This window comes from Alosa alosa, chromosome 6 (genome assembly GCF_017589495.1).
Source record: "Alosa alosa isolate M-15738 ecotype Scorff River chromosome 6, AALO_Geno_1.1, whole genome shotgun sequence".
NCBI classification, from domain to species: Eukaryota; Metazoa; Chordata; class Actinopteri; order Clupeiformes; family Clupeidae; genus Alosa; species Alosa alosa.
This window is the reverse complement of record NC_063194.1, coordinates 11,935,053-11,955,134: the sequence shown is the minus strand read 5'-3', so window position 1 is coordinate 11,955,134 and position 20,082 is coordinate 11,935,053. Positions and strand designations below refer to the sequence as shown.

The 20,082-nt window shown below is 41.2% G+C and overlaps 1 protein-coding gene across 2 annotated transcripts in view; it reads left to right on the top strand.

Annotated features, from left to right (window-relative positions):
- The window catches only part of LOC125295807 (sodium channel protein type 4 subunit alpha B-like), a 105,260-nt gene that overhangs the window by 26,532 nt on the left and 58,646 nt on the right, over nucleotides 1-20,082 (top strand). For both annotated transcript variants that reach the window (XM_048245313.1, XM_048245312.1), the window contains exons 13-16: nucleotides 654-883; nucleotides 1,011-1,184; nucleotides 1,674-2,030; nucleotides 18,275-18,679. In XM_048245313.1, coding sequence (XP_048101270.1) covers nucleotides 654-883; nucleotides 1,011-1,184; nucleotides 1,674-2,030; nucleotides 18,275-18,679 — 1,166 coding nt within the window. The remainder of the gene's footprint in view (nucleotides 1-653; nucleotides 884-1,010; nucleotides 1,185-1,673; nucleotides 2,031-18,274; nucleotides 18,680-20,082) is intronic.

The window sequence follows — 20,082 nt, the reverse complement described above, 5'->3', positions numbered from 1 at the left end:
TGTCATTCTGATGGCATGGCACTGACATGTTCATTGACACAGATATTTACTTTTGAGATATGAACTAAGAATTTAATTTGAGCAAGAGACTGACTTTTGCAGGTAATCCATGGTGTTTTGCTATTTGTACGAATTGTTTTGAGAAATGCTCTTACTGTTTTGCAAATGTCAAAGATGTTTCAAGAAATGTACCAAAGCGACTAAGAAGAACTGTAATTGATAAACGTTTAGAATACTTTTGACCACTAGTATAAATGGGGAAAAAAGACCAATTTGTTTTGTGGGTAGGTCTATTCAGCAGGGAACCAGTATAGTGCATTTTGACCAACATGACATTAGCCATTGAAAATTAAAAAAACAGCAGACATTTTTACAAAATCAGTTGCATGGATGTATGAAATTGAAAGCATTGCTATTTGTTCAAAGTGGGGAGAAACTGCTTCAATGATGTGCACAAGTGATACGATGATATGGTGTTTGAACAAACAGTTTTGAGAATTACCATTCTGATCTGAGAAATGTGCCAAAGCAACTGAGAAAAACTGTAACATCATTTTCAATACAGTAAAAGAACAATCTACTCTAAGGAAAATCTGTGTACTAATTTGTGTACTAGAATGTTAAATACACACCTCTTTTTAAAATGTTGACAGACCTTGAGGAACTTCAGAGGCCATGTTCCCCTTTGTGGTACAAGTTTGCAGACCTCTTTCTTAAGTGGAACTGCTGTCCTCCCTTTAAGAAGTGGGTCTACTTTGTGATAATGGACCCATTTGTGGACCTGGGCATCACTATCTGTATTATGGTCAACACTATTTTCATGGCCATGGAGCACTATCCAATGACTCATGAGTTTGAGAATATGCTGTCAGTGGGGAACCTGGTGAGTGAAAAATAAAAAAAATAACAAAAACACACACTCAATTTGAGTACATGGACACATCATGACAGTCTATAACCTGGCTTGAAAATGTAGGAAAAGTATTAGTAAACCTTATGTATTCTGACAGGTATTCACTGGGATTCTAACAGTTGAGATGGTTTTCAAGATCATCGCCATGGACCCCTATTATTACTTCCAAGTGGGCTGGAACATCTTTGACAGCATCATTGTGACCTTGAGCCTGTTGGATCTGAGTCTGGCAGATGTCAAGGGCCTGAGTATGCTGCGCCTCTTCCGTTTGGTGAGCCCATTGCTTTCTCACAGTCAGGATCATGAAATTACTAACTCTGACTTTGGCAGTGTGGCGAGATTGCAATTATTCCAGTTTACCTTCACACTGATTTGTATGTGTGCACCATTGTGGCACTTTATTGAAACGAGTTGTAAAAAGGATGCAGTAACTGCATTAAACCACTTAAAATCACTTAAAAGGACATTAATGTCCAAGGGTTTTGGAAGTCTGTATTTTTTCTATCAAGCTGTGCTTTGTGTGTGTCTAGTTCATATCTATTATGTCAAGCATGAGTTAAACCCAGAAAATGTCTTCAAAAAGCACATTACACCTAATAATGTGGTTATGTACAGTATGTAGGAGTATGTATGTAGTAGCTTATGGTAAAGCAATGTCATGCTTTGTGATGGTGAATATTTTTCAAGTCAAGTCACATTTATTTATATAGCACTTTTAAAACAACTGATTTGTACCAAATTGCTTGGGGTTTGGACACAGATCCGCATCTTCAGACTGGCAAAGTTCTGGCCTGCCTTAAACCTGGTGCTCCGTGTCCTCGCCAACTCTGTGAGTGTCCTAGGCAAACTGACTCTCATCCTTCTCATCACCGTATTCAGCTTTGCTGTGGTGGGCATGCAGCTGTTTGGCAAGAGCTACAGTGAATCTGTGTGCAAGATTGCACAGGACTGTGTGTTGCCCCGCTGGCACATGCAGGACTTTTTCCACTCCTTCCTCCTCATCTTCCGCATCCTGTGCGGAGAGTGGATCGAGACCATGTGGGACTGCATGGAGGTGGCTGGTCAAGGCATGTGCATAGTCTTCTACATGATGGTCATAATCATTGGTAAACTGGTGGTAAGTCTGTTCAGTTGGAAGCACTCAATCAACACTCCTATCATTGTATTCAGTTAAACTGAAAAAGGATATATGGAACAGTGTAATAGATTTTACTGATAGTCATAACAGATGAGACAATATAGTATATATATATAGTATAAGTATATATACTTTTTTGATCCCGTGAGGGAAATTTGGTCTCTGCTTTTAACCCAATCGGTGAATTAGTGAAACACAAACAGCACACAGTGAACACACAGTGAGGTGAAGCACACACTAATCCCGGCGCAGTGAGCTGCCTGCTTCAACGGTGGCGCTCGGGGAGCAGTGAGGGGTTAGGTGCCTTGCTCAAGGGCACTTCAGCCACGGCCCACTGGTCGGGGCTCGAACCGGCAACCCTCCGGTTACAAGTCCAGAGTGCTAACAAGTGGGTCACGGCTGCCCCCACACATATAGGAATATATATATTCATATAGGAAACTAGATGTACCGCATAGCTGTACAAAATATGACAGCCGCTCAGTCCTGTACATCCGTGCGTGTGCCTGTGTGCATGCGTGCGTGTTTGTGTGTGTGTGAATGTATGGCGATAGAAAAGTGCCATAAAGCACTCGAGGGATAAAACATGCATACGGGCGTATTATATTATTTCACACTCGTAAATATTCACTCGCGAAGCGCCAAAAATACTCTCTGGCGCCAAGCACTCAGAGGAAACTGCTCCCCGAGCAAGGAAAAATATGCTGCGAGCGAGGTGGAATCTGACCAGCGCTCACTCGAAAATCACTCAGCTCTCTCGAAGTTGATTTCTGCTGTACTTGGGGGCGGTAACCAGGTTTGGTACTAGCTCTGCTGTGATTGGCCGTGTTTGAAGAGTGAAATTTAATTGACAGCCCTCAGTCGAAGAAGACAACCAGAGACGAATCTTAGAGACAGACAACAACGGCATCTGGCAGTGGGCAGAGGTTTCTTCAGAAAGGTAAGAATCCCGTGGCTGAATTCGGGCAACTGTGGCTTGTGTAAAATTTCATCTCTGAGTATGTTTCTGAGATATATGTTAGTGTAGCTTAACTTCAACATTCGTCGTCTTTGTATAGTCTAGAACGTTATTACTTAGTCTGTAATGTTAACCGCTAGCGACTAGCTAGCGGTTAGAAGCTAGCTCCATGTCTGGCTGGCTGCTGGCAACAATTAGAAGGTCATTAGGCTAACTGAACTATTGTGAACTGAACTATAAGGTGAACATGCATATTCTGTTTGTTAAATTAGAGAAAGAAACATTTTTGAGAAATATGTTGGTGTAGCTTAACATCAACATTAGCCGTAGTCTAGAACGTTATTACTTAGTCTGTAATGTTAACCATAGCTAATGCTAGCGAATAGCTAATGTTAACTTTAGTTAGCTCCTTGTCTGGCTGGATTAGCCTAATATTAGGTTATTAGGCTAACTGAACTATTGTAGGGTTAACGTGCATATTCTGTTTGTTAAATTAGAAAAAAACACATTAATTGATCGTAGGTTTGGTTTGTTCAATGCAAACAAGTACTATTATGTCAGATGCCTATTCTGGAAGGATAGACTATCAGCCTGTAAAATTCTGCTTCTCTTCTAGGACATTGAGGAGCCAGACATCGACTGGGATGTTGCCATGGACCACAATGGTGAGGGGAGAAGGAGTGATGGTGGTTCCTCACATTGACTGTCCGGTGAGCGAAGAACAAAGGGAAGATGTTCAGGCCCTCCTTGACCAGAGTGACCTGGACATGACCGCTAGGGAATTGTACCACCTATGCCGTGAATGTTTGAGCCCCTCTTAACTCCCACTGCTCTCAATTAGTTAAATCAGCCGTTTTTTCAATTAGTTCAAAGAATCAGTTCTTCCAATCAGTTATTGTTCATTTAAATTATAGAACTTGAACTGATATTTACTGTTTGTTTGTTCAAATGTCTATTGGTGGGCTGTTACCTACCCTTTAATTATGCCAAACCCATTTCTGTTCTTTAAATATCAGAAAGCAAACTTACTGTTGATGGCACTGAACTTGCACTTGGAAATGTTTATGGAACTTTTCTGAACTGTGAATTACATTAAAACTCATGCCAAACCAATTTGCCTGTGCTCTCAAAAACATTTATACAAATCCGTCAGCTTCAGTCAGTAGGTTGAATTGAAGACCCAGATGCAGAAGTAAAAGTGATTTTTTTTTTTTTTACTTGTATATCTTGAGCATTACAGGTAACCACTGAATTTGTGAAACTAAAATAACAACAAATATAGCTGCAAGCAGCAATGAGGGGGCCAAGCAGAATAGGCCGGAGTAGCCACGGCGACAAGATAAAACTCAGCAGACACTCGCAATCAACACTTTCAACAAGTGTCACATCAAACATAACTGATTTTTTAGAGCTGAAACAGGGCGTAACAGGAGTATTGCCACCGCCTCTGCCAGCCATCCCCCCCACCAATTCACCCCTGCCCGTCCCGCCCCGCCCTGCACGCACACATTAGAATGAACTGGATGGAACATGTTGCAATCAGTTTCACATCCAAAAATAAAAGATCAATAAAACACATCAGCAACTACAGATCAAAATGCCATATTGCTAATTGCAGCACCCCCTACAGGTCAAAGGTCAACACATTTTTTGAGCGTCCTCCTAATGGGATCATGAATTCATGTAGTAAGGTTGGTTATGATACATGGCAGGGTTGCTGAGAGATGAGCTCACTTCCTGTTTGGCAGCTTCGCCGCAAATTTCGATTGACTGTTACAGCCAAATGCTTCTGTAAATTGTTCCAGAAAGCAATGCACTGATAAGGCATGGGCTGAAGATGGTCTCTGTCAATTTTGGTGAGGATCCGCTGAAATTTGTGACTTGCGAAAACTTGTATGTGTTTTTGATTCAATCCAATATGGCGGCCGAATCAATTACGATGACATCACAAGTTGGCTTGGGTCGGCCTAAGGACCTCCAACAGTATTACCAGACACCACTAGTGCGTTTTAATTCTAAGCACAACAGCAGCTACAGGCCAAAAGGCATGTTTCTAAATTACAGCGCCCCCTAGAGGTCAAAGGTCACCAGATTTCTTGAGTGTCCCCCTGATTGGGTCCTGAGTCCATTTACAAAGTTTGGTTATGATAGATAAATGGGTTGCTGAGAAATGAGCTCACTTCCTGTTTGGTGGCTTCGCCGCAAATTTTGATTGGCTGTTACGGGCGAACGGTTTTGGTTCCGAAGACGAAAAGGAGTATCTTTTGTGAGGCTTGGTCTGAAGATCATGTGTGTCAGGTTTGGTGTCGATTGGACAAAATTTGTGACCTGTGAAAACTTTTTAGTGTTTTTGATGAAATCCAAAATGGCGGAAAAACCATCATGGCGGAAATTGACGTCATAGAGTGCGTTGAACTCGGCTTGGTCCAAGGATTATACCTCGTTTAATACCTACGATACCTCATTTTTGACAATCGGCCATATGGGTCAAAAGTTACGTATGTGAACGTATGTCCAACTTTGGCCTGTTGGTGGCACTAGAGTGCTTGAGGTGCCATCATGAAACTTGGTGACATTAATCATGGGACTGTCCCTAATCAGTGTGCCAAATTTCACAACTTTTCACCAGACGGTTCTATGGGCTGCCATTGACTTCAATGACGGAAGCGTAATACTAATAAGAAAACATAGAAACACAATGGGTGCCTTCGCAGCTTCGCTGCTTGGCCCCCAACTAAGCTAGTACATAGGTCAATACATATTAGATCACTTTAAAGACTGACAGATGCAAATGCTGTAAATAAAGGTAATCATCAAGGGGTCTGCTGGTGAACAAAGTCCTTGAAGTCAGAAGCTGCCACTGCTCAATGACTTGTGCCTCATCTGGTAGGATTTCAAAATGTTCCAGATCTGAAAACAGAAATATTGGTATATGTCACATCCTTGAACTTACTGCAAACTATGAACAAGTGCTCACAAATTAAGCTAAATAAATGCTCCCAATATTTATAATGAACAAACTCACACAACACTTAGCTGAATGGGGACAGGACAGGCATATTCAACTATTGCTCATGTCCTGTTTATGCAGGCAGTAAGCAAAACCAAATTTGCTGTATTCAAAGTTCTGTAGAATAACCATTTCTTGTATTTTTGTGTTTTCAGTGGAACAGTGTAAGCTCATATCTACACCCTATTGAGGTAGTTATTAACAGTTAGGCCAAGGTCCAGTCAATCAATAGCCAGTCACTGATGCCATATTCTTTAATTATCCAATCTGTGTCCAACCAAAACCTGCTGATTTAAAGGCATAATACAACTACTTTCCATGTGTGACTTATGAAAAGATGTAATGACAAGTGTTGCACAGATGTGCCCTGGACTGCTCACAATAAAAGGCCACTCTAAATGTCTGAAATGCATTCATGTTTGATCAGAATGCTAACCATGTCTGGAATAGACAGCTAGGCCTACTGAATCCAGTAGGTTGCTCCATTTAAATTTTTGAAAAATGTCAAAGTACCATGGAATCAGGTACACCTTACAATAGTTCAGTTAGCCTAAAGACCTGAAAAGTTAACGTTACCGTTAGCTAGATAGAATACACGAAGACTAATGGTGATTATTAAGTGTGCTTGCAAGCACACTTATTGTTATTATTAAGTGTGCTTGCTTGCAAAGCAGCACACTTATTGTTCTTCTTAAGTTTTATTATTGGGGGCCAAGCAGAGAAGCTGCGAAGGCACCCATTGAGTTACTAGCTTTTCCTATTATTATTCTGCCATTGGAGTCTATGGCAGCCCATAGAGCGCCTGGCTAAAAAGTTCAGATTTTTTGGCAGAAAGTTTCGGGACACTCCACTCACCATTCACACTCATTTACAGACCTCTAAACCCAGCCGTCTAGCGCCACCAACAGGTCAAAATCTGGCCGGAAATTGAACCGCTGGGTCTAAAGTTATGAGATTTGGCACACTGATTCAGCACTGTCCCATGATCACTTTCACCAATTTACAGAACTCTATGCCCAACACTCTAGCGCCACCAATGGGTCGAACCTGGATTGCATTAACGCATGTGAAGATTGAACGGTGCATCCGATTTTCACAAATCAGGCACTGTTGGAATCCCTGGACCGACCTAAGTTCAATGACTCCTATCCCGTCAATCTCCGCCATATTGGACCTCCGCCATATTGGATTTGGTCTAGGAACACTAGGAAAAGTTTCAGCGGTTACAAATTTCATACGATTTTCACAGAACTTGGCGGAGATGATCTGCCCGGGCCGAACAAAAGATACTTGTCAGATTTTTCAATTTCATTTTTGTTTGCCCGTGACAGCCAATCAAATATGGCGATGAAGCCGCCAAACAGGAAGTGGACTAACATCTCCATGGTACCTTGAGTTAACATAACAAAACTCGATACCATTAGTCAGGACACTGTCCCAATCACTCACAGCAATTTTTATGCATATACATTGAACAGTCTAGCGCCACCACCAGATCAATGCTGGACATGCGTTCATGCGCGTGATCCTTGACTCTTTGGTCTGATTTTCACAATTGAGGTAGCATCTGAATCCTTGGACCATCCCGAGTTCATCAACTCCTATCCAGTCACTTTCCGCCATATTGGACCTCCGCCATATTGGATTTAGTCCAAACTGTACGAAAAGTTTCAGCGGTTACAAATTTCATCCGATTTTCACGGAACTTGGCGGAGATGATCTTCTGCCCGAGCCGCACAAACAATACTTGCCAGATTTTTCCATTTCAATTTTGTTTGCCCGTGACAGCCAATCAAATACGGTGACGAAGCCGCCAAACAGGAAGTGGACTAACATCTCCGTGACGCTTTGAGTTAACATAACAAAACTCGATACCATTAGTCAGGACACTGTCCCAATCACTCACAGCAATTTTTATGCATATATATTGAACGCTCTGGCCCCACCACCAGATCAATGCTGGACATGCGTTCATGCGCGTGATCCTTGACTCTTTTGTCTGATTTTCACAATTGAGGTAGCGTCTGAGTCTTTGGACCATCCCGAGTTCATCGACCCCAATCCTATGACTTTCCGCCATATTGGATCTCCGCCATATTGGATTTAATACAAACTCTAAGAAAAGTTTCAGCGGTTACAAATTTCATCCGATTTTCAAGGAACTTGGTGGAGATTATCTTCTGACTGAGCCGCACAAACGATACTTGTCAATTTTTTTAATTTCAAGTTTAGTTGCCCGTGATAGCCAATCACACATGGCTATGATGCCACCTAACAGGAAGTGGGCTAACATCTCAGCTACGCTTTAATGTATGAAGTCCAGACTTGGTACAGGGACTTGGTATCTGATTGTGATGACTCAATAGGAAATTGGCATCATTTGGCCTCTAGGGGTGCTGTAATACACAAATTGAGCTTACATCTCAGCAACTCTTTGGTGTATGAAGTCCAGGGACATGGTAGCTGATTGTGAGAACGCACAAGGACATTGGTGTAATTTTCGCCTCAAGGGGCACTATAATAAAGTAAATGAGCTTATTTCTCAGCCGTTCTTTATCTAATTGCGATCAAACTTGCTGTTAGTGCTTTTTCATGTCATGGCAACGCCATTCCTGCTATAGCGCACTGCTTGGCCCCCACATTGCTGCTTGCAGCTATATTTATTAAGTGTGCTTGCAAAGCAGCACACTTATTGTTCTTCTTAAGTTTTATTTTTCCCGTCTCCCTAATTTTTTGTCAGCTCTAGCGCCTAGGCCCTTTGAGACAGAGACACCGTTCCAACTTTAAAACGTCCGGTCAGTACCGGTGTAAGTTGGTTCAAGAAGATGGCGTCAGGTGGGTGTGTGGTTAAGTCCACCATATTGGATTGAACAGAAAGCGAAACTACATTTTCACAGGTCACAAATTTGGTCCGAATGCCCGCGAAACTTAACGTACATTATCCTTGGACCAAGCCTCACAAAAGTTACCAGAAGGATTTTTTGATTTTTCGAAAGCGTTTGCCGTCACAGCCAAAAGCGAAATCGGCAGTAAAGCTCCGAAACCGGAAGTCGCCCATGTCTCAGGAACACTGTCACATATCGATACCAAATTTTGTATTTGAACTCGGGACTCAAATGTGAGGGTGCATGAGCTAAAAAAAAAAGAAAACATTCCAAAAGTGTCCAGCATTTGGCAAACCACCCACCCCTATTTGATAACTATCACCTTCTACATTTGCAGTGGTACTGGTACATCCGTCACAATGCCTTCCAAGTATGCACAATGTCTCTGGGCAGCCACAATGTCTCCGGGCAACCTTGCCCAATCATGAAATCCTTGCTCTGCCATGGGATAGTATGGACTTACGAACTGAAGTGGTAAGGAGAACATTAGCTATTTATTGCTGACGTAATACAGTTATTGTCACATTGACCGGTATTCAATTTAAATTTTTCATTATTGTTAAATATCATGATGGGAGAGTATTATTAAAAATATTACAAGTATGCAAATGCATATGTTTACGGGAATTTAGGTTTTACTGTGTTGTTTTGTTGTAAAGACATGCAAGGCATTCTGGGCCATAATGAACAGTGGTCGGCAGCACTCCATAGGCTATGTATTAATATGAATAGGTGTTTCTGTAAACCTAGGGACAATAAACAGCTATCTCTGTTACAAAAAACAGAGCTGGTAATCGCTCATTGAAGGGGAACTATGATAAAAAGATTGTTTTCCTAAAAGCATGGGTTAATGAGAAAGAATAAGCAAGCAATGTCACGTTAATGTTAAATAGCCTACATCTGAGCGCTAGGTGGAAAGCGTTGTATTACAATTCACTAGTGTGCTTGAAATACTGGTGTGAGCTTCACAAGTAAGGAAAGGTGCAAATATTATGTAATTTATCATGGAAATGTTATTTCTTGTTTATTCTAATTACAAACCACACACATCCATTCGTAATCTGCGTGGGCCTACACTTTTAATACCTTGAAAAGACTCTCATTTTTGTTTATTTGATGTTGCCTAACAACGCAGCCTTCAGAGCAAAGATTCTAGAACAGAGCTTCAGAGACACGTTTTGAGTTTGTGGCCATGTAGCCTACCTAAAATATCGGTTTCCATGTGTATGTGCTGGATGGTGTGCTTCCTTTATGGAAGTAAGTGTTTTATAGCGTTACAGACATAATGAGTCATGTTGTAGTGGTCCACATAAATGTGCCCCTTCTGTTATTAGAATGCTAAAGCGGAGATTTAACATCATTCATTTCTTGTTGTGGCTAGAAGCTAGCTAGCTATGTCATAGGGAGGAGATGTTGCTGTAACGTTATGGAATTTATGTTGCTTAGCGTAATGCCATGGTCATTTGATATGAGATGCTTGTACTTGTAACTTCGTCACTAGTAACTTTAGGACTCCTATTTTTTTTTACTAAGAGTAATTCAGGAAGCATTTTAGCCCTAGAAGTAGCGCCTGAGTCTGTGACAGCTTAAGCGAGGACTCCTAATAAGACCGATTCACAAACAATGTTTTGAGGTGGCATTTCCGCGTCGCGATGTTTTGAAATCGTCCTAACAATCACAAGGGAACAATTTTGCATTGTAGGCATAACTAAGGGATGCAGTAACACCACCAACAACAACCAAAACTAGCCTACTCATTGTTTACATGTACATTAAATGTAACATTTCATTGTGAATCAAATTAAAAGATTCTCCTCTTTGCAAACGTTGGCATAGGATATGATGACAGATTAATTTAATAATGTTGCTGCGTGAATCACGGTAAGCGCGAATGAAGTGGCCACTTCTTAAAGGGGTGGTTCAGGATTTTGGACATAGGACCTCATTTCCAAGTAAGCAAGTGTGATATTTATCAGTGGAGACCGTTTTCAACACGTTTCATCCAGTCGTTCTAATTGCAGAGTTTGCAGGTGCTAGGCTAAGCGCAAGTCAGCGGTATGTGCTAGCCTGCCACTAAAAACAGTCTTACCCACTCCAAAGTACACCCAAGGCAAATAAATTATAACGCCAGACTATTGATGTAAATGTCTGTATTGATAGTTTTATTTCTAACATTATTCTATCCTTGCATTTCAACGATCGCATTACATTTTGAGGGACTAGCGTCTTACCAGCGGGAATTATACTTGCTCCAGTTAGTAGTACTGTAAAAAGTAAACAGTAAAGCGCCTCAATGGGGATACCTAGTAGTAGCCTTGGTAATATCAGTCCGCTCGCTGAGATGCAAAATGACTACTACCAACTTCAGGGGAACAAAGTATAACTATTGCAACGCGATCACGAGGGTAGTTGTATTTCTTACACTATTCTATCAACACAGACATTTACATTGATTGTCTGGAATTTGCCTCGAGTGTCCTTTGGAGTAGGTAAGACTGTTTTTAGTGGCAGGCTAGCACATACCGTTGACTTACGCTAGCCTAGCACCTGCGAACTCTGCAATTAGAACGACTGGATGAAACGTGTTGAAAACGGTCTCCACTGATAAATATCACACTTGCTTACTTGGAAATGAGGTCCTATGTCCAAAATCCTGAACCACCCCTTTAATGGGAGTCACTGTATGGAAGTAGGCTAAGTAAAATAGAGATGTTTAAAATAAGATAAAGTTAGGATATGCCCGCTTGACAACGGCAGAGATAACTGGTCTTTGGCCATAGCAACCATCCATTTAGAACGACTGGCCTTCATAGCAACCAAGGATCTTAGCTGTGATTCATGTAGCTACAGTATGCATGCAATGTGATGTGATGCAAAGTATAGAAAGGTGATGAAATATACAGAGACAGGTCAAGAAATATAGTGCAATGTAGACAGTAGTATACAGTTGATTTACAGAAGGTGGTTTAGAGTAATATGAATTAAATATAAATATGTGCAGTGTATTAGCAGTTATCTCATACAATAAGTAGAATAATGTATGTAGATGTAGTAGTAACATTATAATAGTAGAAATAATAATATAGATATATGCAGTGTATTAACAGAATATAATAAAACAGAATAAATATGGATATTCAATATGACAAATATATAACAGATATGTACATAACATACAGCTATGTGCAGTGTGGAAACAGTGTCATTGCAGTGCAGAAACAACATAAGAGTAGTAAGAATAAGTCTATGTGCAGGATGAATAGTATAAAGATCAGTAGAATAACTATGTATAAATGTAATTACAGTAGGCCTATGTACATTTGTAAATAAATAGAAAACTATGGGTGAGAGGGATAAATTAATTTTATTTAATCGTAAAAGTAAATTGCATTCAATTAAATTGCAATTAAAAATCTTTCCAGTAGGCTTTAATGTCACGCAAAAAGTACAACCAAAGCTGAGCTTGATCAACTAGAACGTCTAAAGAACCAGAACTTGAGTGTAGTTTTTTGCTGGGTCCCAGGCCATGTTGGTCTGAGGGGAAATGAGAAACCGGACAGTGCTGCTAAGCAATCCCTCAATGAAGAAGTCACAGAATGTCAAATCCCTGCCCCAGACCTTAAACCTATACTGAACTCTTACATCTCAGATAAGTGGCAATCTGGGATTAATGTACCAACAACAAGCAAGGAATGTGAATTTTGGCACATTTTCATGATCCACTGGGTCGTTATGGGCCACACAAAATACGGTGTTGCTAAAATTACTCTTATTGTGGCTATTAGAGACATGCGTTCATGAGTATCCAGCTACATTCAATGAGTTAAGTGAAATACATTCACACACAAAAAAAACATCACTAATGTAATGGTCTTTATAGAGCAAATCCATATAGATTATTTGTCAAATAAACCAGTAAAACAGAATTAGGGGATGGAATATATAACATTCACACTCATAGCTTATATTTTTTAAATAAACTAAATTCGAAGGCAGGCCACAGGTAAAATCCAACGAACCGCATTCACCCGGCAAGGCAATAGTTGAATAGAGCTTTTGAGGTATTGCCACTGCTCCAACACTGAAAGCAACTGTTAGAATGCTTGGATCAAGCCAGGTTCAGCATAGCGTATGTCACGTTCTGCTCACGTTGGTGACCGGACCAGGGCAAGCACACTTTCGCAGTTCCCGCCGGAAATGCAGTCTAGTTAAGTTTACTTCACTACACAAAATATTTCTCAGAAACATATTTTCATCTATTGCAATCCAGGTTATCCTACCTGAAAAATGCCTGCTCAGCCGCAGAGTTGAAACGCCTTTCAGGAACTTCCCGGGCTTTCTGAAAGGAGATCTGTCAATCAAATCGCAAAGTTAACATTATAGGTGCTAGCGTTAGCTACGGTTAACATGACAGACTACAGTAATAACGTTCTAGACTACAGCTAATGTTGATGTTAAACTACACTAACATATTTCTCAGAAATGTTTCTTTCTCTAATTTAACAAACAGAATATGCACGTTCACCTTATAGTTCAGTTTACAATAGTTCAGTTAGCCTAATGACCTTCTAATTGTTGCCAGCAGCCAGCCAGACATGGAGCTAGCTTCTAAGCTTAACTAAAGTTAACGTTAGCTAGTCGCTAGCGGTTAACATTACAGACTAAGTAATAACGTTCTAGACTATACAAAGAAGACGAATGTTGAAGTTAAGCTACACTAACATATTTCTCAGAAACATACTCAGAGATGACATTTTACACAAGCCACAGTTTTTCGGTCATCACAAATGCCCTAATTCAGCCACGGAATTCTTACCTGAAGAAACCTCTGCCCACTGCCAGATGCCGTTGTTGTCTGTCTCGAAGATTCGTCTCTGGTTGTCTTCTTAGACTGAGGAGGGCTGTCAATCAAATTTCACTCTTCAAACACGGCCAATCACAGCAGAGCTAGTACCAAACCTGGTTACCGCCCCCAAGCAGAGCAGAAATTAACTTTTGTGCGAGCAGAAATCAACTTCGAGAGAGCTGAGTGATTTTCGAGTGAGCACTGGTCAGATTTCTCCTCGCTCGCAGCATATTTTTCCTCGCTCGGGGAGCAGTTTCCTCTGAGTCGTCTTGGCATGAGAGTATTCTTGGCGCTTCGCAGTGAATATTCTGAGTGTGAAATAATATAATACATATGCATGTTTTATCGCTCGAGTGCTTTATGGCACTTTTCTATCGCCATATGAAAGTGTGTGTTTGCGTGTAGATGCGTCTGTGTGTGCATGTGTGTGTGTGTGTGTGTGTACTGTATGTCAATTTTTCTCCATCTCCTTATAGAGCCTGACCGATATGGGATTTTGAGGGCCGATACTATTTTGAGTTTTTAAAAAACTGATAACCGATATATCTGCCGGTAGCCATTTTTAACAAACACAATGTAAAAATGTTCTCCCATAATAAGGTTCTAATCAACATAGGGCATTATGTATTTGAATAGGCCTAACTATCGTGTTTCCTAATGAAAGGCTCTTCATATACAGTAATTTGTTTTATTGTATAGAATAGAAAGAATAGTAAGAATAAAAGAGGTCTTTGTTCTGTGATAACTACATTGCCACAAACTACACTGTGAGCAGTTTATGCTTAATGACTCCCCCTTTATGCAAGCTAAACATTTTACAAATATGATCAGTTACTTTACTTTAAGCCTTTGAAATCTAAACAATGCTCTTCCTTACTTGAAACACCTTTGTTGAAATGCAAGAAATTGAAGACTGAAACTATGGTGTAGTAGTGGGTGTTTGGGAATGAAAGTTAGCTCAGATACTCACATTTATTATGTAGACTTTTTGTGGTCTTAATGCAACATTTTACAAAGCACTGACAGGGCCACCAAGGACTGTGAGCGAGTCAACAGCAGAGAAACCTATTTAGCAAGCAGAAATGTCCCAGTGTTCAGGATGCATCATAGACAGGTTATTTTTCATGTATATCTTCCAACAGCAAACCATCGCGTTAGTTCCTGTCAGTATGGTCCGAAAAGAATGAGATGGCAGTCGAAAGAGACAAATACAGTGCTGTTATCAATTTGCTCGGTATAACAGAGTTTATGTTTCTCAAATACAATAATCAAACTAGCCTCCATCACTCAACCAATGCTAACGTTAACATTAATTTACCTATGGACATAACATTAAGCTGGTGTAACATTAACGTTCCCGCAGTAAAAATCAAGAATGTCCGATAAACATTTTCAGGTTTATTTTGGCTTCAAGAAGAAATGGGAATTTAATTTCACCTGAAAATCATCCTGCCATGAATACACAAGCTACAGCGTGAAACCATAAGCTTGTTTTGCGTTGTCGGTGTCAAGTCAAGTAATGCATGTGTGTCTTGCAGCAAGACGTTCTGCCATCTGGTGGACAAACTATGCAACGCCAATACTGGAAATGCAGCCTAAATGAAGGATCAATATTCAGTTTTCCTTTTTTAAAAAACAATTTATCGACCGTTATAATTGTCGTTACCGATAGTTTGGAAAATGCCTAATTTCGGCCGATAATAACGGCCCGCCAATAAATCAGTCGGGCTCTAATCTCCTACTCCATCCCCTACTCTTGCAACTTTTGTGTATGTTTGTATGTGTGTGTCTGTGCGTGTGAGTGTGTGGATGTGCATGTGTGCGAGCATGCGTGTGAGTGTGTTTGTGTGCATGCCTGTGTGTGTGTGTGTGCCTATGTGAGTGTGTGCCTATGTGAGTGTGTGACTGTGCGCGTGTGTTTGTGTGTGCGTATCTGTGCGTGTAGATGTGTGTGTATGTGTGTGTGCATGCGAGTATGTCTATGCGTGTGGATGTGAGTGTGTGTGTGTGTGTGTGCTTGTATGTGTGTGTGTATGCGTGCATGTGTGTGTTTATATGTGTGTGTGTGCTTGTGTGTGTGTGTGTGTGCTTGTGTGTGTGTGTGTGTGTATGCGTGCATGTGTGTATTTATGTGTGTGTGTGTGTGTGTGTGTGTGTGTGTGCGTGCATATGTGTGTGTTTATACATATGTGTGTGTTTGTGAGAGAGAGTGTGTGAGTCCAAGACCGGGTTTCCCGACAGCATCGTAAGCCTAAGATGGTCGTAAAGTCCCTCTTATGAACGTCTTAAGATTTGCCGACTGTTTCCCAAAACCATCGTAGCTTAAGAGCGCAGTGAAAACACTCGTAGATCTATGAGTGGTCTAGAGTTCTCGTTACCAGCTAAGACCGTCTTAACAGGTACTGTACTTCTCACTGAGGTCACCAACAGGACATACAGGGGAATTACAACATACATGATCCAGCTTACGTTCCCATTCTTTATTGTATTTACTTGTGATGAATCAGATTTTAGCGTGCAAAATAGCATAGCCTACATTTAATGGTCATAATAATGTGATTAAAAGCGGATAATAATGCAATGAAGTTATGAAATGAGACTTTGCCAGAATAGTCTGCCATTATCTTTATGTAAGTGTAGGCTATCTTTTACTAGGCCTATGAGTTAAAAGCAGAGAAAGAAACAAGTGGTGTAGTCTGTGCTGCATCAAAATCTAAGCCTACACATTTCCTCACTTTCTTACTCGACTTCTTTCTTATCTTCAAACGTGTGACACCGCGAAACATTATTGCACGGTGCAACAATCTAATCTTAAATAATTACAATTATTTATGTCTGTGAGTGGTATATAGCCTACATGGGATGCTTAGGCCTACATGCAGATGTCAAAGTGTTTCTATTTTCGTATTGATGTGAATTAATGTTTAGATCCAAAGTTTAAACGGTAGGCCTAGCTGTGATGTGCAGTCACCTGACATCACCATCAAATTAGAGGATATTTCAGAACTATTAACGTTGACAGTGTACTCAGTGCACGCATGTTCGAAAAACCAAACAAACGATCTTAAGATGAATCGTAGAAAACCCTCGTAAGTACGTGTCTCCATCGTTATCGGGAAACCGGGCCTTGCCTTCTCTCCTCTTCTCATCTTCCCCTACCAGTAACTCTTCGCTCAACACCACCATCTACAGGCCGATGGGTGTAGTCACTAAATGTACACATAAATTCATTGATTTTATGGCCCCCCAATGGATGAAATTCTATGAAACTTGGCATACCCCCAGAGGATGTCAGGTTAATCATACTGTACTAATTTAACTGAACTGCACCTAATTTGGTGCAGTTCAGGACATCTCAACTGAAGATGGGGGCGATTTAAGCAGTATAATGTTGCATTTAGTTTTTTTACGGGGGTGCAAATCACAAATGAGTGATTATGGGGTAGGTTGATGCGGGCCCTTGAGACCAACATACCATACACAACAACCCACCACCCCCCCTCCTCAAATTATTTTTTTCCATAAAAGTCTAGTGGGGTTACTACATGCCCACCAAGTTTCATGTGCCCTGGTGTTTTGGTGTCCAGGGTATCGTTGACCAAAATTTCAGGAAGTAGATGACTTTAACAATCCCTATATGACCGCTACGCTAGCGGTCATAATAAGTGTAGAGGTATACAAGTATTTTGGGGGAAGGAGGAGGCATACTTACTCATGGTAACCAGAGGGATGGCAAAAAATACTTGTTTGACAGACGGTTCATGGACGTCCTGTTCTTTTAAAAAGCCAGATGGGGGCCAGTGAACAGCACTTCGACCTTGAGCAGGGTGCTAGTGGTTGTGTCTAACAAACTGCAGGCTCTGAGAAAGCCCAGAGGACCTGAAGAAAATAATGCAGTTCAGATGTAATGAGCACATGGGGCACTACTTTACAGCCAGAAGAAAGTGATGTTTACTTTACATGCTTTGGGTTGAGAAGAATCTCTGCTCCAATATTTGGAAGTGATGTCATTCAGTCAGTCTTTTACTATACCGCACATCTAAATATACCTATATATTGGCCTCTGATAAAGTATCATGAGGATCCTTGGAAGTATGCTATACCTGTAATCCTCCTCGACCATTAATGGCATTACATTTGGACGAAGGTGTCTCCTTAGACAAGGAAGTGGCGTAACTGTGAGGTGGTAAACACTGAGTCAAGATAAAAACTTTTTCGTTTCAATTTCACCAGATATCCACCATGACAGGTTTTTATTCTAATGAACAATTGAATCCCCTTGGCATTAGAGGGCTTTATATTTATGTTTTGACCAAAGTGATTTACAGTATATAAACATTACATTGTTCATTAAAAATAATAGTTTCAAATAAAGTCAAGAAGGCTATATAATAATAATATTAATAATAACAACAATAAAGGCCAATACTATTAATAATAACAACAATAATTATAATGATTTAATACACACACATCTCTTGTCTACATAAACAAACATGCTTTGTAACTTCTGTTCCTGCCCAGCTTCTGAACCTCTTCCTGGCCTTGCTGTTCAGCTCCTTCAGTGGAGATAACCTGGCCCCACTGGATGGTGATGAACAGAAAAACCTCCAGATCGCCATTGGGAGAATCACCTGGGCCAAAGTCTTCATCTTTGGGTATGTTAGGAGGCTTCTTGGGCTGAAACCCAAAAAGGGTGGGGGGGGAGAGGAGGATCACGTCAACAACTTGGTTCTGAAGCATCTGGACTCAGACAAGCCTAAGCTAAAGAAAGTGGACAACAAGCAGGGCGCCAGCGATGATGGATCCTTTCTGAACACTCCCGTCCTCAACGTGCCGATCGCCAAGGGAGAGTCAGACTTTGACACTTACGATGATGATGGTACTTCAGGGAATGAGCATAAAGCAGAAGATGATGAGAAAACTAAGGTAGGTGTAAATCTCTCTCTCTCTCTCTCTTTCATTCGTGAGTGTTTCCGTGGTCATAGTGTGTGGTTTGCTTCTGATTCACAATGAGATATGTAACCAGATGTATGATGTAAAAAGCAAATGTTATTAAACAGCCATTAGCTACATACAAGTTGTCATTGAAGCTTGATCAGGTGCACTTGTCACAGGTTCAGTAGTCGTGGTTATGTGAACTTAGTTTCCAACAATTAATTTATCCTTAAATTTTGGCTGTAATGAAGCACCCACACACAGACTCAGAGAAATAGGTACGAAAATACAAGTCTTTATTTTACAGTTCATTAATATTCATAGATGATATAATTAAAAAGTCCAATGTCAATTCTTTGGCCCTCCACTCTCCTAATCCACTGTCAACCGTGAAGAGAGTCCAGTCCTTTCCTTTCTACCGGAGGCCTAAGCTGGAACACATGACAAACACACACACACACTTCTGTCATACAGCACTTGGGGAAGTTTAACCCTCCACACGAACACCGAGTGGCACTACAGGAATTTGAGAGGCTCACAACCCTTTAATACAATAGATCCCCATACCCAAATAAATATATATTAAGGAGCCCCCGCTAGTAGTACTCCACCCGCTACCCACGTCAGCGCCAATGCTCTGCTCCCTACGTTACACTACCCCCCAATCACGCACAAGCCAACCCGCACTCAAACTACGAATAACTCCAAACGGAAGGGAAAGGCCACTTAGCTCAACATGGGGGGAAAGCTCCACACTTCTCTCCCCCCAAGGCAGTTGCGTAAGGGAGGTGTAATTCCACACTGATCACTGGACCGGCAGCCCGTCTGTCGTCATTGAGCGTTATTCCGATGTTCTCCCCAGCGTCGTCATGGCCAGTGGCGGTCCAGATCACGCAGTCTGCTCCCCTTCTCCGGGCTCAACCAGATGCCGTTCTGCGTTTAAACTGCTTGTTTAGCTGGCGACATAGGCCGTCCACCGGTCCTTTAGCGATCCACCACTCCAACGCTGCAACACACAAAGACAAGCCAGAGACAAGGCACCAACTCCCCACAGGCATCTTCACCCTGGCTTATCAACATGTCTCTCGCCCCCTTCCTACCAATCAAGTGTAATCCCAAAACTCCGTGCAATTAGTAATCAGTTATCAGTTGATAAGCTACAGCTGATTTGTTTACATGAGCGCCGGCTAGTCCGTCACTCAACTACTTCCCCACCTATGGTTCCTAGTCTCCACCATATGACACACTATGTAAGCCTGGAGCACGCAACATCTGTCTACAACAATTTTTCACCTGGACATTGTCGCTACCCGTTTTGAAGCTAGAATAAATTGACACCGTATTTTGGAGGTTTTAGTTATGGGCTATAATGGCTGGCCATAGTGGCAAAGCGG